The 16,305-nt window shown below is 39.3% G+C and overlaps 1 protein-coding gene across 1 annotated transcript in view; it reads left to right on the top strand.

The window, feature by feature from the left end:
• The window catches only part of PDE8B (phosphodiesterase 8B), a 42,788-nt gene that overhangs the window by 11,596 nt on the left and 14,887 nt on the right, over positions 1 to 16,305 (top strand). The window contains exons 5-12 of the mRNA XM_005532503.3: positions 605 to 693; positions 3,418 to 3,496; positions 3,976 to 4,116; positions 5,482 to 5,570; positions 5,994 to 6,054; positions 12,307 to 12,358; positions 15,256 to 15,333; positions 16,204 to 16,280. Of these exons, the coding sequence (XP_005532560.2) occupies positions 605 to 693; positions 3,418 to 3,496; positions 3,976 to 4,116; positions 5,482 to 5,570; positions 5,994 to 6,054; positions 12,307 to 12,358; positions 15,256 to 15,333; positions 16,204 to 16,280 (666 nt within the window). The remainder of the gene's footprint in view (positions 1 to 604; positions 694 to 3,417; positions 3,497 to 3,975; positions 4,117 to 5,481; positions 5,571 to 5,993; positions 6,055 to 12,306; positions 12,359 to 15,255; positions 15,334 to 16,203; positions 16,281 to 16,305) is intronic.

The following is a 16,305-nucleotide window of genomic DNA, read 5'->3' on the forward strand; positions in this document are numbered from 1 at the left end:
AGGAAGATATCGGGATATAACAGAAAGATAGTAACCCCCCCTCCTCTTTAGTATGGTAATGCCTCTTGCAATTAGCCAATAGCACCTAGCGGTGATGAAAGCAGATGGGAGTAACACAGTGACCCTAGGTTATAAAATGTCAAATTCTCCAGCAATAAACGCCATTTTCACCATCCATCACATTGGTGTCTGTGGGTAATGGACCGAGTGGCCAGAGGAGGCCACCGCGCTGTTCCTTGAACCAGGGTGTTTGCCTTGCTAGAAAGGCAACACTTTAGCTGCAATATTTGCTCGGAAACAAATGCCAAATTCCCTCCCTCCCTCCCTCCTGTCACTGGCCACCACTGGAAAGACACTGGCTCTGTCTCCTTACAGTCTCCCTTCAGATATTTATATACCTTGATATGTTCTCCACTTCAGCATTCTCTTTTTCAGGCTGAAAAGTCCCAGCTCTCTTGGCCTGTCTCACAGCAGAGGTGCTTAATCACCCTTGTGGGCTTCATGCCAGCTCTCTTTAAAAAGTTCAAGTTTTAGATGCATAAACAGAAATAACAGTTTAAAACTATTTCAGCCTATTTTCATGCACTCTTGATTTGTCTTCCAGCAATTCATGGAGAACACCAGCGTAACTGCTTGTTACAATGAACTGGTTCAAATAGAACATGGGGAAGTGCGATCTCAGTTCAAATTACGGTATGTAGAAGTGTGAGAATCTGCAAACATCAATCTCTTGGTCTAATGTTACTTACATCAGTCTCTAAGTCTGTGTTACTTTCTGCTTCTTCCCAGCATCTGTATGTTACCTGATACACTACACTTTTATATTTCCTCATTCTATTTTGTAAAGGACAAACTCAGTGCTTTAGTAACTGGTACCCTGAGAAATCTTGGTCAGTGTAGGTGTGGTCTGTGAATTTACTTGATGGTAAAACTTTACAAAGTCATCCTTGATCTCTGGTGTCTGAGCTTTCATATTCAAAGGCTTGAAATTAATGCAATCTTTATTCAGCTCTGTTTTCATTTCTTGCTTGGCCAAGACTTGGCAGACCAGGAGCACAGTTTTATATGTTAGCGAGAAGTTAAATGATATTCATTCCCAAATGCACTTTTTTCTTTAATGTGACTAATTCTATATTTAATATAGGTGCTTTTGCATGCATGTAGATATTTTTGCAATGCAACCAAATGAAACTATAGGAAAGAAATGCAGAGAAGGGGCTGTTCTCTCTGTGGCATAAATTAATTTCAGTTCCATCTACAGAATACACTATCACTTCTCTACAGGTTTCAGTGTCTCTGTTTAAGAAGTTGATTTTTTCTAAGATTTTCTTTGCAAACTGATACCAAAGTGACTTCACATTTTGAGTGATTGCATATTCATACATGCAAACTGCATTTACAATAAAATTTCAGTGAAAGAAATTGAATTTTTGTTTATACAATTTTAATAGTTGTTTTCCAAAACTCAGCAGGAGTGTCTTCCCCTTACCTCTGTCTTATTAGGCAGTGCCATTAAAAACTAATCATAACTGATACTGGTTATGGCATTCAGGTATAATTTTTTTTTTTTTTTCATTTGTGTGGTTTAATTAACTGGGGGAAAGAGTGCTGCACTGCATGTCTGTGCTGCTTGTTGCTGATTTGCAGGTCTTCTAGACAGCTTTGTAAAAGCAAAAGGGAAGAGAATGCAGAAAGTTAGTTGAGATAATTGAACTCAGCATATGTCACACTTTCAGACACAGGAGAAATGTGATGAAAAAGTAGCACCAGCCCCAGAGAGCTGTAGATGAGCTCATGTCAGTGGTCAGAAGTGGCTTTCCATGCCTAGCACAGACTCCGCCTTTCCACATAGCTGGTTCTGGTTTGAAACTTGGACATCTGTGTGCTAACTTTGTGCTAATTAAAGGGGATATGGGCCATTTAAACTTGTAATTTTGCTGGCTTGCTTGTCAGATCAAATGAAAATACTAAGGCTTGAATAGTGCATCTATTCAAACACAAATCTGTGTATTTTCTTACAGAAAGTCTATGTAATTACATTTGTTAGCACCAGACAGGTATCTACCACTGAGACAAATTAGTTCCTTCACACAGCACAAAATCACACTTGGGAACCAGCTTGAATTGCTAGAAAACCACATATAAAATTACACTCCAAGCCCCTTTTATTATATGAGCAGAAACACTCCTGTCATCTTCTGTATAAAACACTTCTTTCCTACAAATCTTCATCCACATGGCTTCGTATCTGTCTTACTGCGTATCTCTTTGTGTATCCTACTTTGTTTTGAGTTACTTCCACAATAAGCAGAAGTAGCAATATCTTGTATTTCTTTTTTCTCGAGTCAGGGGTACTAATTCAAACCCTACTATGCAGCCTGGAAGCAAGATGTTCCTTTTAGGCAATAACTGTGTACAGGAATGTTTATGCATGGTACAGTTTTGCTCCCTGCAATGAGAGTTATATAGAAGATAATTAGTTTGTCTTTAGATGAAATCACAGATGAGATACTGACATCTTATCAAAGCAAGTATGCCTGAATTGTTTCTTCTAGTATTCTCTTCTGGGCCATGGTAGGGTCTTGGAACTACATGATCTTCATGTCCATTCCAACCCAAATAATCCTATGATTCTATGAGATACACATTCTTCCCTAGTATTAGAAGCCTATTATTAATGTTAATGCCATACATTTTCCTCTAGTTTTAATCTATATTAATGTTAAAACCATCCTGTGTAATTCATAATTTAAGCAATTTGAATTCTGTAACAAGAAGGTAAGGCTTTTGTTTTCCTGCATTAGTTCAAGGATAGCCCTGCAAGAAAATGGGTAACAAAGATCATCCTGAATGATCAGGATGTATGGAAATTAAGTCACTGCATTATTACTCGGAAGAATGAAAATTGATATTTTCTGGACTAGAACTCTGAGATGGCTTGAATTGTTTCCTTCAGCTGTGTTGTATTACGATTTCTTTGATAGTGCCAATCTATTTGCTCCATTGAAAACTTTGTATATATTTTATATTATATTGTATATATCTGCTGTCATGATTTTTGTGTTCCCAATCTTTAATGATCACAAAACTTTCTGATGTAATAGTAATGTGTTATTTTTGCTGCTAATTGTTAGTTCCTGCTGTTCAGAGCATGTGTGTAGATACAAGCTTACTATTAAGATGCTGCAGTACCTATAAAGCACTTTTACAATGTAATCTGCAGTAAAAGCACGTTAACAACAGGGATGTCTGAGGCTGAATGTTCTAAAGAAGTCATAATAAAGATAGCGGCATGGTCTAGTCAAAACAAGTGCTACTTTGTGGTTCCTTTATCAATAAGTACAATTTAATCACGTATTTATAGTGAACAAAATGTTCTAACACGAAAACTAATGTGTAATCATTTGCTGCTTTCAGGGCTTGTAATGCAGTGTTTACAGCATTAGACCACTGTCAGGAAGCCGTAGAAATAACCAGTGAAGATCATGTCATTCAGGTAGGGGGGAAAATGTTAACTATTTTATAGAATTTGAAAAGAGGAACTCCAAAGAGATCTTGGCTCAGTAGTTCCTGTTTTGTATCAGTATTTTAGTTTTGTTGCCCATTAGAAAGCCTTGTGCAAAGAACTGCTTAATTTCTGGTTGCTGCACACTGATGCCTGCTGAATTTTTAAGACTTCCTTTTGTAACTTCATTTAGATGGTAGTTTTCAGTAAACCGGTTGTTTCTGGTAAAACCTGCATTAGTTCTCTTTCAGTTATTTCTGATATTTTACATACTGCCTTCTCTGTTGAGAAGCCAGTGAATAAAATGTTTCACCATTACACAGTATTTTTATATGAGAAACACTGAATTGGAGGGGGGTGTGGTTGTGGCTTTGGCATATAACTTGTCACACTTTGATACTCATATATAACTTACTAGCTTTTAAATAAGCTCTTTTTGATATTGTCCTAATGTACTTTTGTTTTTGCAGTATGTTAATCCAGCCTTTGAACGAATGATGGGGTACTGCAAGGGAGAACTTATTGGCAAGGAGCTCACTGAACTACCTAAAAGTGATAAAAACTCTGCAGATCTTTTGGACAACATAAACACACTTATTAAAAAAGGAAAGGTAAGCAAATAAAACAAAGTCATGTGAAATTGCTATGGAGTTCTATTCTGATTTGTTTTTTATTGCTGTAAGTTCAAGAGCACAGGATGTGTTCTTCACGAGTACACATATAAGACCAGAATTCTGTTTCTCAGATGTCTAAGCACAACAGCCCATGCCACAGATAAGTGACTACAGATTTCATTAGCTTTGCTTTTCGGATCTGACTGAACAACTGCTGATTTGCTGGGTTAAAATCAGTATCAGCAGTATCAGAATGTTTTCTGTGTTTCTGTTTTGCTTAGAGCCCATGGAGCTTTTGTTAGTTGGAATGTAACAATTTGTCCCTCAGTCAGTCCCTCGCTTGGCTGAATCACTCTATCAAAATGTGTAACTTCCGTCAAACAGCAGAGCCTTCACTGACTGCATACTTAAAGCACCAAAATGTATTGGCAATTACAATGTGGGGTGCCAATTGTTTACCTAATAATTACATTTAGAATATCTGCAGTGCATTGTGAACTCCTGTCCTTGCAGTGATGGGCCTGGCAATACATGTTCCCCAAATTCATGCAACAGTCTCTTATCCCACCTTCCCTGGATTGCAAAAGTACCTGTCGCCCTGCCCCGTCTCACATTTCTGCTTCAAGACCTTTGGGGAGTTCTTGAACTTTCATGTAACATCCATCAGTGATCTGAGTTTTGTGAGTCACTGGAGTTGCTTGCAGGTTCACTTTGGTTCATTAGCAATACCTACAGGCCACTTCTGCTGTGCTCCTCCTCATATATGGGCTGCCCAGAAGCTAGCACTGCCTGCTCAAAGGTATCTTCTACCCATTTTCCAACTTCATCCTACCCTGCTGCCAGGTAGTTCCCTCCTTAAGATCTTTCCTCTCTGAGGTTAGTTGAAGGACATCTTTAAATCAAGGACTTCTGAAATTTAGTATATATGTTGCATGACAACTGACAGCTTCAAAGCTGAATGGTGCTTGGCACAGGGCTCATTTCTGCTGGTGCCAAGGGATATGCTATGGATGTGTTGCAGCCACTGCTCTTTATGGTGGCACCTAGCAATAATGTTTGTCACCTCTGTAAATAAATGATACCTAAATTTGCTTGTAAAAAATACGTTCTCCCAAGAGGAACATAATTATACTGTCCTTATGTTAGCTAAAGGTGCAGCTCTCCATTGGGTGAATAGTTGCTGCTTGCTCTCTCTCTCTTTGTATTATACTTAAGACTACGTTAATTTTATATGTTTTTTAAAAAGACAACCATGAAATAAAATGTACCGTTTAGTACATAAGGTCTATGCAGGAATAAACAAATATTTGACTGCAAGCTATGTAGGCTCAGATGCTGTCTCTGTTTTTTGTGTTTCTTTAGGAATGGCAAGGAGTTTACTACGCAAGAAGAAAATCAGGAGACAGTATCCAGCAGCACGTGAAGATAACACCTGTGGTCGGTCAAGGAGGGTAACTAACTTGTCCGGAACATAATTATTTTCTGGGTTTTAGGGCTTTCTCTCTGCTATCTGCATCTGTAAGTTTGACATGAACCTCCATGTATTTAGCAACTGGGCAACGCCCGTGTTTGTGTGTGTGCTTGTACGTGTTCCCACCTTCACAGTTTAGAATAGACACATTACCAAATTCAGCCCCCAGATGTGCAGGAGAATTCCTGGACCAACAGAAGGATCAGGTGTCATGGGACAAAAACCTCATGTAATGCTGAAGGAGTGCTTATCACCCAGTTGTCTTGCTGGTGTTGGGCTTGGTATCTGCTTCCCTGAGGGCTTGGAGATCTCTCCTTTAGAAAATAGTAATGTATCACTTCACTTCTCTCTTTTCAATTTGATATGGTAACAAGTGATTATTTATGTTTTCCTATTATGCTAGGAAAATAAGACACTTTGTGTCCCTCAAAAGACTGCATTGTACCAATGAAAACAACAAACAGGTAATGTGTTTCTTTCATGTGATAATTTTCGTAGCTTTTAGTGAACTGATATTTTTTGGCTTATAAATTTTTCCAAGAAGATGTGATCTGTATTGTCAATGAGATTTTCACTGCTGGAGCAAGCAAGAAAACTTCAACATTTGCATGCATTCATCTCCATTTGTAGGACCCCTGAGTAGAGGAAGATCATCTTTCATTTTCTGGAGCACAGATATGACAGTTGAATCCATGATACTGTGGAGCAACACAGACCACAGTTCAAAGGGAGTTCAGGCCTTTTCTGCAGAGCTGTTCTGCCAGTCTGATCTGGTGTACTTATGCCAACTAATGACCTATGCTCAGTGGTCCCAAGGTTTGACAATGTGTGGTACTTAAATGAAGTGTAGTCCTCATGCTGGCCCTGAGACTTCACACACCTGCCAGAACAGGTGCTGTGGAAGGATGCAACTCATGCTGTGACCCGAGTAAACCAGCAGTGGTGGCAGAGCTGGGTCTTTGCAGTCCAGACACAAATCCACACCAACTGCTCCTGCAACAAACCTGGTGGTGTGGGGAGCTGTTTGCTGTCGTCTTGTCCTGGTTTCCTCCCTCTGACAGTGTCTGAGTCCTATCACATACATTGTCCTGTAAAGTCTGGACTTCTGTGAGCAAATGAGTGAAACCTGTCTTTGGTATGTGGTCTCTAGGGGTGAGATAGAAAGTGGAAAGCATAGGAAGTAGCTGAAAATATTTTAGGCCAAGCGTGTGCTCCAGAAATAGGATATGTTTCCATGTTTTTTAGGGGAGGAGTTATGTATCTTGTTTTATTTAGAATTTTTTCCTGTGATGCAGGTAAAGACACTTAGGCAGGAAAAGTATTTAGAAAGTCACTAGTATGTCTAGTTGCCCCTTCTTGAGTAGAACAATACTGAATATTAACACATTATTGGAAAACCACTACTGCTAAAAGAATTCCATAAGTGGTAACATTTGACTGCTGAAACCATCCTCCTTGCACAAGTTTTTGTGGAGGTAGGTAGTAACAAATCAAGGAGAACTCTTCATAATTCTTAGAAGAACTCTGAATGTCTATCACTGAAAATTAAGACTCATAGTATTTTAAACTGACTTCATCTTTGAACTGAAACATGTATCTTAGTATTAGCTGCAAAGTATCACTTACAATCAAATACTCAGGCTAGAGTGCAACAGTTTTATACTAAAAGCAGTGATAAAGTTACATGTATTTATTTTTAATTCACCATTTAAACATCATAACTGTTGTTTCATTTATAGCTGCTACAATGTTGATTTGAAAGTAAGACATAATCTGATATATTTTTCTATATTATACACACAGCTGAAAGACTAGTACAGGGAGATATATATGTGATATTCTTAATGCAAGATAGCAAATACTACAGACTTGAACCCATATGTCAAAAACAGCAGTAGGAATATAAGAAAAAAAGTCCTTTTCTTCTGTTCTTCTTTGCCGTGTAGACTGGACTGCTTAAAGCAGTAAGAAACATAGAATCATAGATTGATTTGGCTGGAAAGGCACCTTAAAGATCACCTAGCTCCAACCCCCTTGTCACAGGCAGGATCACTTTCTAGTAGGCCAGATTGTTCAAAGCCCCACCCAACCTGGCCTTCAATTTCCAGGGACAGGGCATCCACAAGTCCTCTGGGAAACCTGTTCCAGTATCTCATTACCTTCACAGTAAAGATTTTTTTCCTTATAGCTAGATTAAACCTACCCTCTTTCATTTTAAAACCACTCACCCTTGTCCTATCACTACACACCCTGGTAAAATTTCCTCTCATTTTCTTGTAAGCCCCTTTAAGTATTGGAAGGTGCTAAAAGACCTCTCAGACCTTCTCTTCTTCAGACTGAACAACCCCAACTTTCTCATCCTTTTCACGTAACAGAGGTGCTACAGCTCCTCCTGATCAGGCCCTTCTCTGGATCTGCTCCAGCAGGTTCGTGTCTTACGCTGGAGGCACCTCCCACGTGTTGGGGCCCCGCATGACACCACAAAGCTTGGTGCCATCAGCCAAGCTGCTGATGGTGCACCTGATCCCACTGTCTGTGTCCCTGACAAAGATGTTACATAATACTGGCCCCAGTGCAGACCCCTGAGGAGCACCACTCGTCACTCGTCACTCCACTGGACTCTTGGCCATTGGCCTCAACTCTTTGAGCAGGACCTTCCAGGCAATTCCTTATCCACTGTGTGCTCCACCTGTCAAATCCAGGCTCTCCACTCTATAGTCAAGGGTGTGCATGGAAGCATCAAATGCTTTGCACAGGTATAGTTACATAACATTCCCTTATCCACCCATCTTAAGTGGCCAATATGTTAGGCATGGTTTGCCCTTAGTGAAGCTGTGCTTGTTGTCACTAGTTATCTCCTTATTTTCCATCTGCCTTAGCAGAGTTTCCAGGGGAATCTGCTCCATGAATTGCAGGGCACAGAGATGAGACTGGCTTGTCATTCCCTGGGTTTTCCTTTTTATTTTTTAATCTTTAGAAATGACAGTTAAGTAATTTTCTCGATTTCCAATCACTGGAAACTTCACTGGACTGCCATGACTTCTGAAATCTGATGGATAGTGGCTTAGCTACTTCCTCCACCAGCTCCAACCAGGACTCACATATGCTGATCAGGTCCTGTGATCTTGTGCACCTTCAAGTTCCTTGGATGCTCCCAAACCTCATCTTCTCCTACAGTGTGTGGTTTTCATTCTCCCAGTCCCTACCTTTACCTCCTATGACTCAGGCAGTGTATGCAGCTGGAACACTTGCCAGTGAAGACCAAGGCAAAACAGTCAGAGAGTACCTCAGCCTTCTATGTGTCCCAGGTAACCTTATCACTTGTTTCCTTCCAGAGGGAGATCACATTTTCCCTAATCTTTCTTTAATTCACCAAGGTACCTATAGAAGCTTTCCTTTATGTCCCTGACCAGATTTAATTTTATCAGGCTTTAGCTTTCCTAACAAAATCCCTGGCTCTTCAGACATTCTCTGTACTCCCAGGCTACCAATCCTTGCTTCCACTATCTGTAGGCCTCCTTCTTTTGAGTTTCTCAGCAAGTTCTTTGTTCATCCAAACAGGCCTCCTGGCATTTCTGTCTGATTTCTCCTTGTTGTGAAGTATCACTCCTGAACTCAGAAGAGGTGATCCTTGAATATTAACCAGGTTTCTTGGGCCCCTCTTCCCTCCAGGGCTTTATTCCATGGTACTCTACCAAGGAGGTTTCTGAAAAGGCCCAAGTCTGCTCTCCTGAGGTCCACAGTAGTGAGTTTACTGTGTACCCTCATCAATGCCCTGACGATCTTGTACTCCTCCGTTTCATGATTGCTGCAGCCCAGGCTGCCCTTGAACTTCACATGCCCCATAAACCTCTCCTCGTTAGTGAGAAAATGGGAAGTTAAGAAACAAATACTATTTCACGATTTGCGCATGAGGCAACATTCACATTCTCCTGTACTGCTGAAAAGTACCATCCATTCCTGTCTTTTTAGTAGTGGTTCATGAGAAGCTACTGGCAAATTAAGCACTATTAGACTTGGGAGATTTACACATCCCAGGGAATATGGTCTTCAAAAGGTTCTCCACAGATACAGAAGTCTGCCACAAAGGTTAAAGACTGCAGCCTAACAGAAAGTATGGTCTGTGGAGATTTAAGGTCCCTTGGGGAAAAAAACAAAGTGTATCTGACAGAACTATGTAATTGTTCTGTTTCACTTCTGTCACAGAAATATCTCATGCCTGCACAATGATGAGATCCTGGACAATGCAGTTTTCCTAATATCCATGCCTTAATACTTGCAGCAGTAGAACTTTTCCTTATACTAAAAAAATCAGGTTCCTTTTCAAGCCGCAGGTAAACCTTTACGGAAGAATAAAAGGAAATAAAATTAAATGTTTACCTAGGTTAGGGAGCAGTAAAAGCTGTCATTATTCAAATTTTGATGCAAATGTCTAATGTTTTACTTCATCAACATAATTTTAAACAGCTTAATCTCAGCATTCAAACAGTATATGTTGACTTCAAAACATCCTTATGTCATTATACAGTTTCACCTTAAAAAATGTTTATGTTTTTTGCCAGTACCAACAGCCTCTGTATGGGATATCAGAGACCACCAGAACCTTCATGTATTTCTGTGCCAGATTTATCACATAGAAAAATCTAGCATGTTACATTTATGTATAGAAAAAAAAAAAAATATCTAAAAGAGCATTAAGCATTCTTACAGTGAAGATTTATGAATGGGAATTGACTTTCATGTGACTATTCCCATGTGCTGAACCTAGGTAATTATTAATGTTGCCATTGTCAGTTTGAGACCTGGCAGGATAGAGTCCAGTTTTCACATTCATAAATTTACAAGAGAGGTGTTGTTTCTTTCAAGAACATATTGACCCAAGATTAACTGTGTAACTGCCCTCATAACTTACCTTACATGGCTCTTTCAGGACATGCCTGCAGAAGGGGAAGAGAAGTATTCAGAACAGAAATGTGGTTTATTTTTTTAGTAAAGCACTTGGAGGACTATGCCTATGTTTCTGCCAGTTGTGCAGTAGACAGAGATATACCCATTGGCTTTGAGAGAAGCTCCACAATGAGGCCAGAACAAGCAGTTCTGATGCCTTGTCTCACTGTACTGTATTTGATGAGATTTCCTTAACCTTACTCTGTTTGGTTGAAATTATTTCTCTGAGAGTTTCTATGTGGTTACAAGAGAGGTGTTCAAACTTTTAATTTTTTTTTGGATGAAGAGTCAGTTTTTACACTCCCCTGAACAAGATTTATATGGAGCATGAGCAAAGGGTTTCCCTTTCTTGTTTTTTTAATTAATTACAAAAAACCATGCCTATATTTTGTGGGGTTTTATTCCTTTCCATTTTCTTCTCTTTTCCTTTCACCCTTTTTACTTGTCTCCCCCCGACAGCAGAAAGAAAAAAACATAAGGTGTGCAAGAATAACAGAAAATAGAATTTGTATAATTCCTTTCCTTTTTTTCCTGAATAATCCTCATAAGGACCCTGCAGCATGCACTGTCACAAACTGATACAGACACTAAGAGCACACAAGTACAACCTTGTTGTACTCCCCTTTTAACTGACAGGTTGCAACCCTGGATTTCATGCTTCCATGCAATCTATCTAGTGCTTTGCTACAGGCAGGTGATGGATTTGGTCAGAGGAACCAGTCAGCATACGACAGTAATGGACTCCTAAATATTAAGGGTACTGAATAATGTGTAATTACAGTGTCAAGCACTGACAATTATTCATCTGAAGTAAGAGGGTAGGTGTATCTTCTCTAATGACTGCAGTAAAAAAAGTAATGCATTATTTCTAGTCTTTCTCTGTGACTCTGTTAGCTATACTTAAATACACCACACACCAGTTTTCAAGGGATAACTTGAGGAACTGCCATCTCTGGACAGTTTTCCTATTATGAGCAAAAGACTATTCTTATCACATAACAAAGGAAAGGGGTGAAGTGATTAGCAGGTATTAAACTGTCATGAATTGGATGGTACTTTTGAATGAAAAAGCAGAGGAACATTTCATTTGAGATACTGCAAACCAAGCAAAAGCTGTAAATTTTAATATATGGAAATATCCTATCTAATTTCTAAGAAAGCTTGACATACTTACTGTTGGAGATACCCAAGATGTTTCAGAAGCACAAAGAATTAAAATTTCATGTTTAATTCTTCATTCATCAGAATGATTAAAAACTATTTGGAAATAAAGGTCTGATGAATGACATCTACCTCTATCTCTTATTTTCTGGAGAGTAGTTTTTATAACTGAGTTTCTTGAAGTCCAGTTTATCAGTGACCCATGAAAGGATCCATTCAAAATTAGCTTCAAACGTTCTAAGAAAATTATTATATTTTTTATTTATTATATATTATTTATATATTAGTATTTATTATATATTTTTTATTTATTTCAGGTTCATATGCAATTTGCACTTAAAACACTATCAGGTCTCTTGTAAACACAGGTATTAAAGAGGAATTCAGTACATGAAAGCACTTGTATCTATGATTATCTGCATGGCATATCTGTTTGCTTTCATATTATTTCTCTACATCTAATTACTCCTGAAGAAGAGTCTTTGCCAAACATTTCTTTTTAAATAGCTGAATGGAAAATGCTGGATATGGACAGTGTTGAATGGAGCCTGTTTTAAAGTTTTTTTGTATTCTTTTTTCTTACACATGTATTTAACTCTTATGTCCAGCTGTACAAGAGTCACCGCGAGGACAAGTACACAGGAGAAAATTCCCAATCAGGTTAGAATATTACCATTTACCTCTACATTCCACTGGGCCAGAGGTTGTGTCGGGGTTCTCTGGTGGTATGAATTGTTGTCTCTTTTCCCTATCTGGTCAGTGATTAGAGCTGATGGCCAAGGACAGATGCCAGCTGCCACTGATATCACGCCATGAACTGCACTTGTAATCATCAATGATTACAATCAATCATCAATGAGTCTCCTGTGCAGATCTCTTGCTGTGCATTTGCAGTTCAGATGCATTGCTCTTTGTTGTATAAAAACATTGTGTTTGATCCTGCGGCTGGTACCTTAACACCTCTTTGTATTTGACATGTGGAATGTTGCTGATTCATGCCAGCATACCTGACACAGTGTTTCCAAGTTTAAGACCAGCAGGCCACTGGTTTGGCCACAGTACAGGTTAAGACAGTTGTCTGAGGTGTCCGGGCCTGAGCAATTCAGTTCCAGTCAACACAGAGTTGCTGCAGCTTGTCTGCAAACCTTGTCTTCTGTCTCAGGTAGGTTTGCTTACTCACCGACAGCACACTCCAGCCCTCCTTGAGCTTTGCAGAGAGCTTTTGACTAGAAGTGTGGAGCACAATGGAATAATCCCTTCCTCCAATGCTATGTAGTATTTGGAATACCACTTTCCCCTGAAGAAGGAGGTACTTAAGGTGAATTTCAAGCTTGTGACTCTAGTGGTCTCAGCCAGACTGATGTCTTATAATTATGGGTGAAAAGGTTCTCATGCCTTGTTACCTTCTAGGCCTTTCCTGCTACAAAAGGTGAGACAACAATGCTGCGCAACTTCAGGCAGCTTCTGGTTTTCACATGGGAGAATGTAACATACTAAAAGCATGGGACATGACTGCTTGACATTCCCTGCTCTTTCAAGGTGCCTAAGCATACATACAAACAAACATCTGACAGCTTTTGATGCCAAATAACAATGGGCCAGAGGAAGAAGAGACAATATGAAATTGGCTGCTCTCATTCCCACTGTTGCCACCAGAATTGATCCACAGTATGTTAAACCATTTGCTCCTGTATCCTTGTAATAAAAGCATATTTTCTTCTGTTTCTTTCCTGCAAACAGGAAGGTGAGGAAGCCCAGAAATTAAGCAGGACACTCGTTACTAATTTACAGATTTATATAAGTTTACTAATGTGTTAGGTTTGCTCATTATTGTGACAGATTTCAGCAAGACTGGGTAGCCCCATCCTATGACACCACATTGATGACCACAGTGCAGTGGAAGTAGGCAGTCTCAGCATGTGATGCAGGTTTACCCTTTCCTGCAATCCTGCAGGCTGTGCTCCAAGAATAAATTTACAGAGCCATGGGCATGTACGAATATGTGACAAGCATAGAGAAGTAATCCATGTGTATCGTGCTGTTTGAGGTGGTATGATTTGTAATAATCTGGATGATAAGATTTTCTGACCACCAGGTGAAGAAAAAATTTTTACATAGGCATTTAAATATCTACAGATGAAACCATCATATGGCACAGAGTAGCTTTTATGCACCTGTGACTCTTTGGGTGGCACTAGCAAAGTCTCTGACTTCCTAATTGGTATTTAACATGAGTTGTTTTGTCAGCTATAGCCACTCACAGCTATATTTATGTGTAAATGCTTGCTCCCACTCAAGTGCCTTATGATAAACTCATCCAAATGTTAGTGAAGCATGGGGTTTGTAAGAGGAGTACTACCAAATAAATAAAATTATTTAACATGCATTAGCTATACCCTGCTCTTAGGTGTCAACAGAAGAAAATGCTTTCAATTTCTCCAGTTCAGACTACAATAAAGAAGACACAAGCTGTTTTGTAAGCCTGTGGTAGAAAAAGAGAATTAAAACAGAAACTATTTTAGTAATTTTTAGGATGGACCAACTTTTAATTCTAGAGAATTGTATGTTAACATTTTGTTTTGGTAAAGAGAGCCTGCATACATCTTGTCCTGTGACATTATCATGAAAATTGGTATTTCTGTTAAGAATATCAAAGTCATGATACTTCTGATTCTTCCAATGTTTTAATCTTCTTTGTAAAGCAGACCCTACTAGGGTCTCTGGTCCTTGAGAGGCATTGTAGATACCTGGGAATAGGTACTATAGAGACTCTTGGAAAGTGGTAATCTGAATCTGCACTGTTCCTGTTTTTAAACATAAGGGAGAGTGCAGACTTAAATGTTTTGGAGAAAAATGAAATTTTACAAGATTTTTTGAGACTCTTTCCTGGCATTTCATCCAGCTTTTGAATTTGACAGGATGTGATAATTTCTCTTGCTTTAGCAAACAGCAGTTTCAAGAATAACAGTTTGCTGCATGACCAATATTCAGAAATAAATTGACTGTTTAATCATTCTCAGCATGTTGGATTTTCCTTAAACACAGGGTACAAATAATTACTGCAAATAAAATCAAAAGCTGTCTGAATCTGAATGATGCTTTGGCTTTAAGAGCATAGATTGAGATGAGACTCTTTTCAATTGGCTAAAGTTTTAGGCAGTTAAACTCAGGCTTGTTCAGTGGTCAGAGGAGAGCAAAAGGAACTCACAAGGGGTTCAATCCACCTGCCTGAGACACCTCTCCTGAAGCAGGATCTCTGATAACCTTAGATGATGACAACCTACAAGACTGCTGCTTTTTAAGGAGCTAAAGTTAGGTGAAGCAAGTCTCCTGTTCCATCAGGCATCTTAACTTCCTTGCAAAACACCCTTCCAGGTGACTTCAGTTGCTTTAAATTGATAGACACCGAGTTCCTTGTTCTGATGTGCAGAAATTGCAATACTTCTCCCACTTATGTGATATTGTTAAGATCACTTAATTAAATTCCCAAAATTTTAGATGGATATTTTGTAGGTTTCACTTGATGCATTTTTAAAGCTTTTGTTTTGTGCTTACAGAATCTGGTTCTTACAAGTGCAAGAACAGAAGGAAAGACTCAGTTGATGTTAAGTCAATAACATCTCAAAGTAGTGATGGTAAGAAAGCAAACTCTATGTACAATACTATAAATATACATGAATATATATTTATAAATAAATAACAGACTTGGCTTGGGCAATAAAAGTGCAGAACAAAAGAATAACCAGACAGATTCACAGTTAATTAAACAGAGATTACCCCGTTTTTTTATAACTGCTGTAATACTTCTTTCTGATTTGCAAAGCAGTGCCCCAGCACAAGTACCAGCATTCCTACACAATGCATAGCAGTACTGAATGCCTTCATAGGGAGGAGGAGTGACTGTGGCAAGGGAGCAGCCTGCTTAGAGTGTGTGGTGAAGCATTAGTGCCACCTCTCTAGAAATTTGCAGCTTGTGCTCCTGAACATGTATTTTTGGTTTATTAATGCTTAACATGAAGGAACCTATTGCTGCTGTTTATTTGAGAGCAATACTTCTACTGATCCCATTTGCTACTGCTTACTGGGGTGGGACAACAGTGGCAGAGATTTCTTTCTGCCCCTGTGTGTAGTGAGAGAAGCACTGCTTATGAGGAGCAGGAATGATTTTCATTAGAGCAGCTGTACCACCAAGGTGAGGGATACACACAGACTTACAGGAGGAGCCATGTATGACAGAGATCCATTGCAGTCAAACCGCATGAAGTATAAGTACAGGTCCATTCTGAAGTGAAGGATAGATGTAAAATCTGACAGCAAAAATGAGGGCTGGCTGCCAAGGAGGCAGGCAGCAGTACAAGAAATGAAACACTGAAAAACTTGCAGGGGGAGATACAGGAGAAATGGACAGGGACACAAGGCTGTATTTTGTTGTGCTGTGCCCCAGCCTTCTGCACTCTTCAAATACTGTCATCTGATTCACACTGTGTGTCTCTCTTTAATGGCAGCTCCAAGTTTACAGACCCGACGGTACTCTTCAATGGCACGGATTCATTCTATGACAATAGAAGCTCCTATCACAAAGGTGAGTCCTGAGCAGTGACACTTCC

This window comes from Pseudopodoces humilis, chromosome 4 (assembly GCF_049639895.1).
Source record: "Pseudopodoces humilis isolate 2021_Gansu_Grassland_sample_001 chromosome 4, ASM4963989v1, whole genome shotgun sequence".
In the NCBI taxonomy this organism is placed as follows: domain Eukaryota; kingdom Metazoa; phylum Chordata; class Aves; order Passeriformes; family Paridae; genus Pseudopodoces; species Pseudopodoces humilis.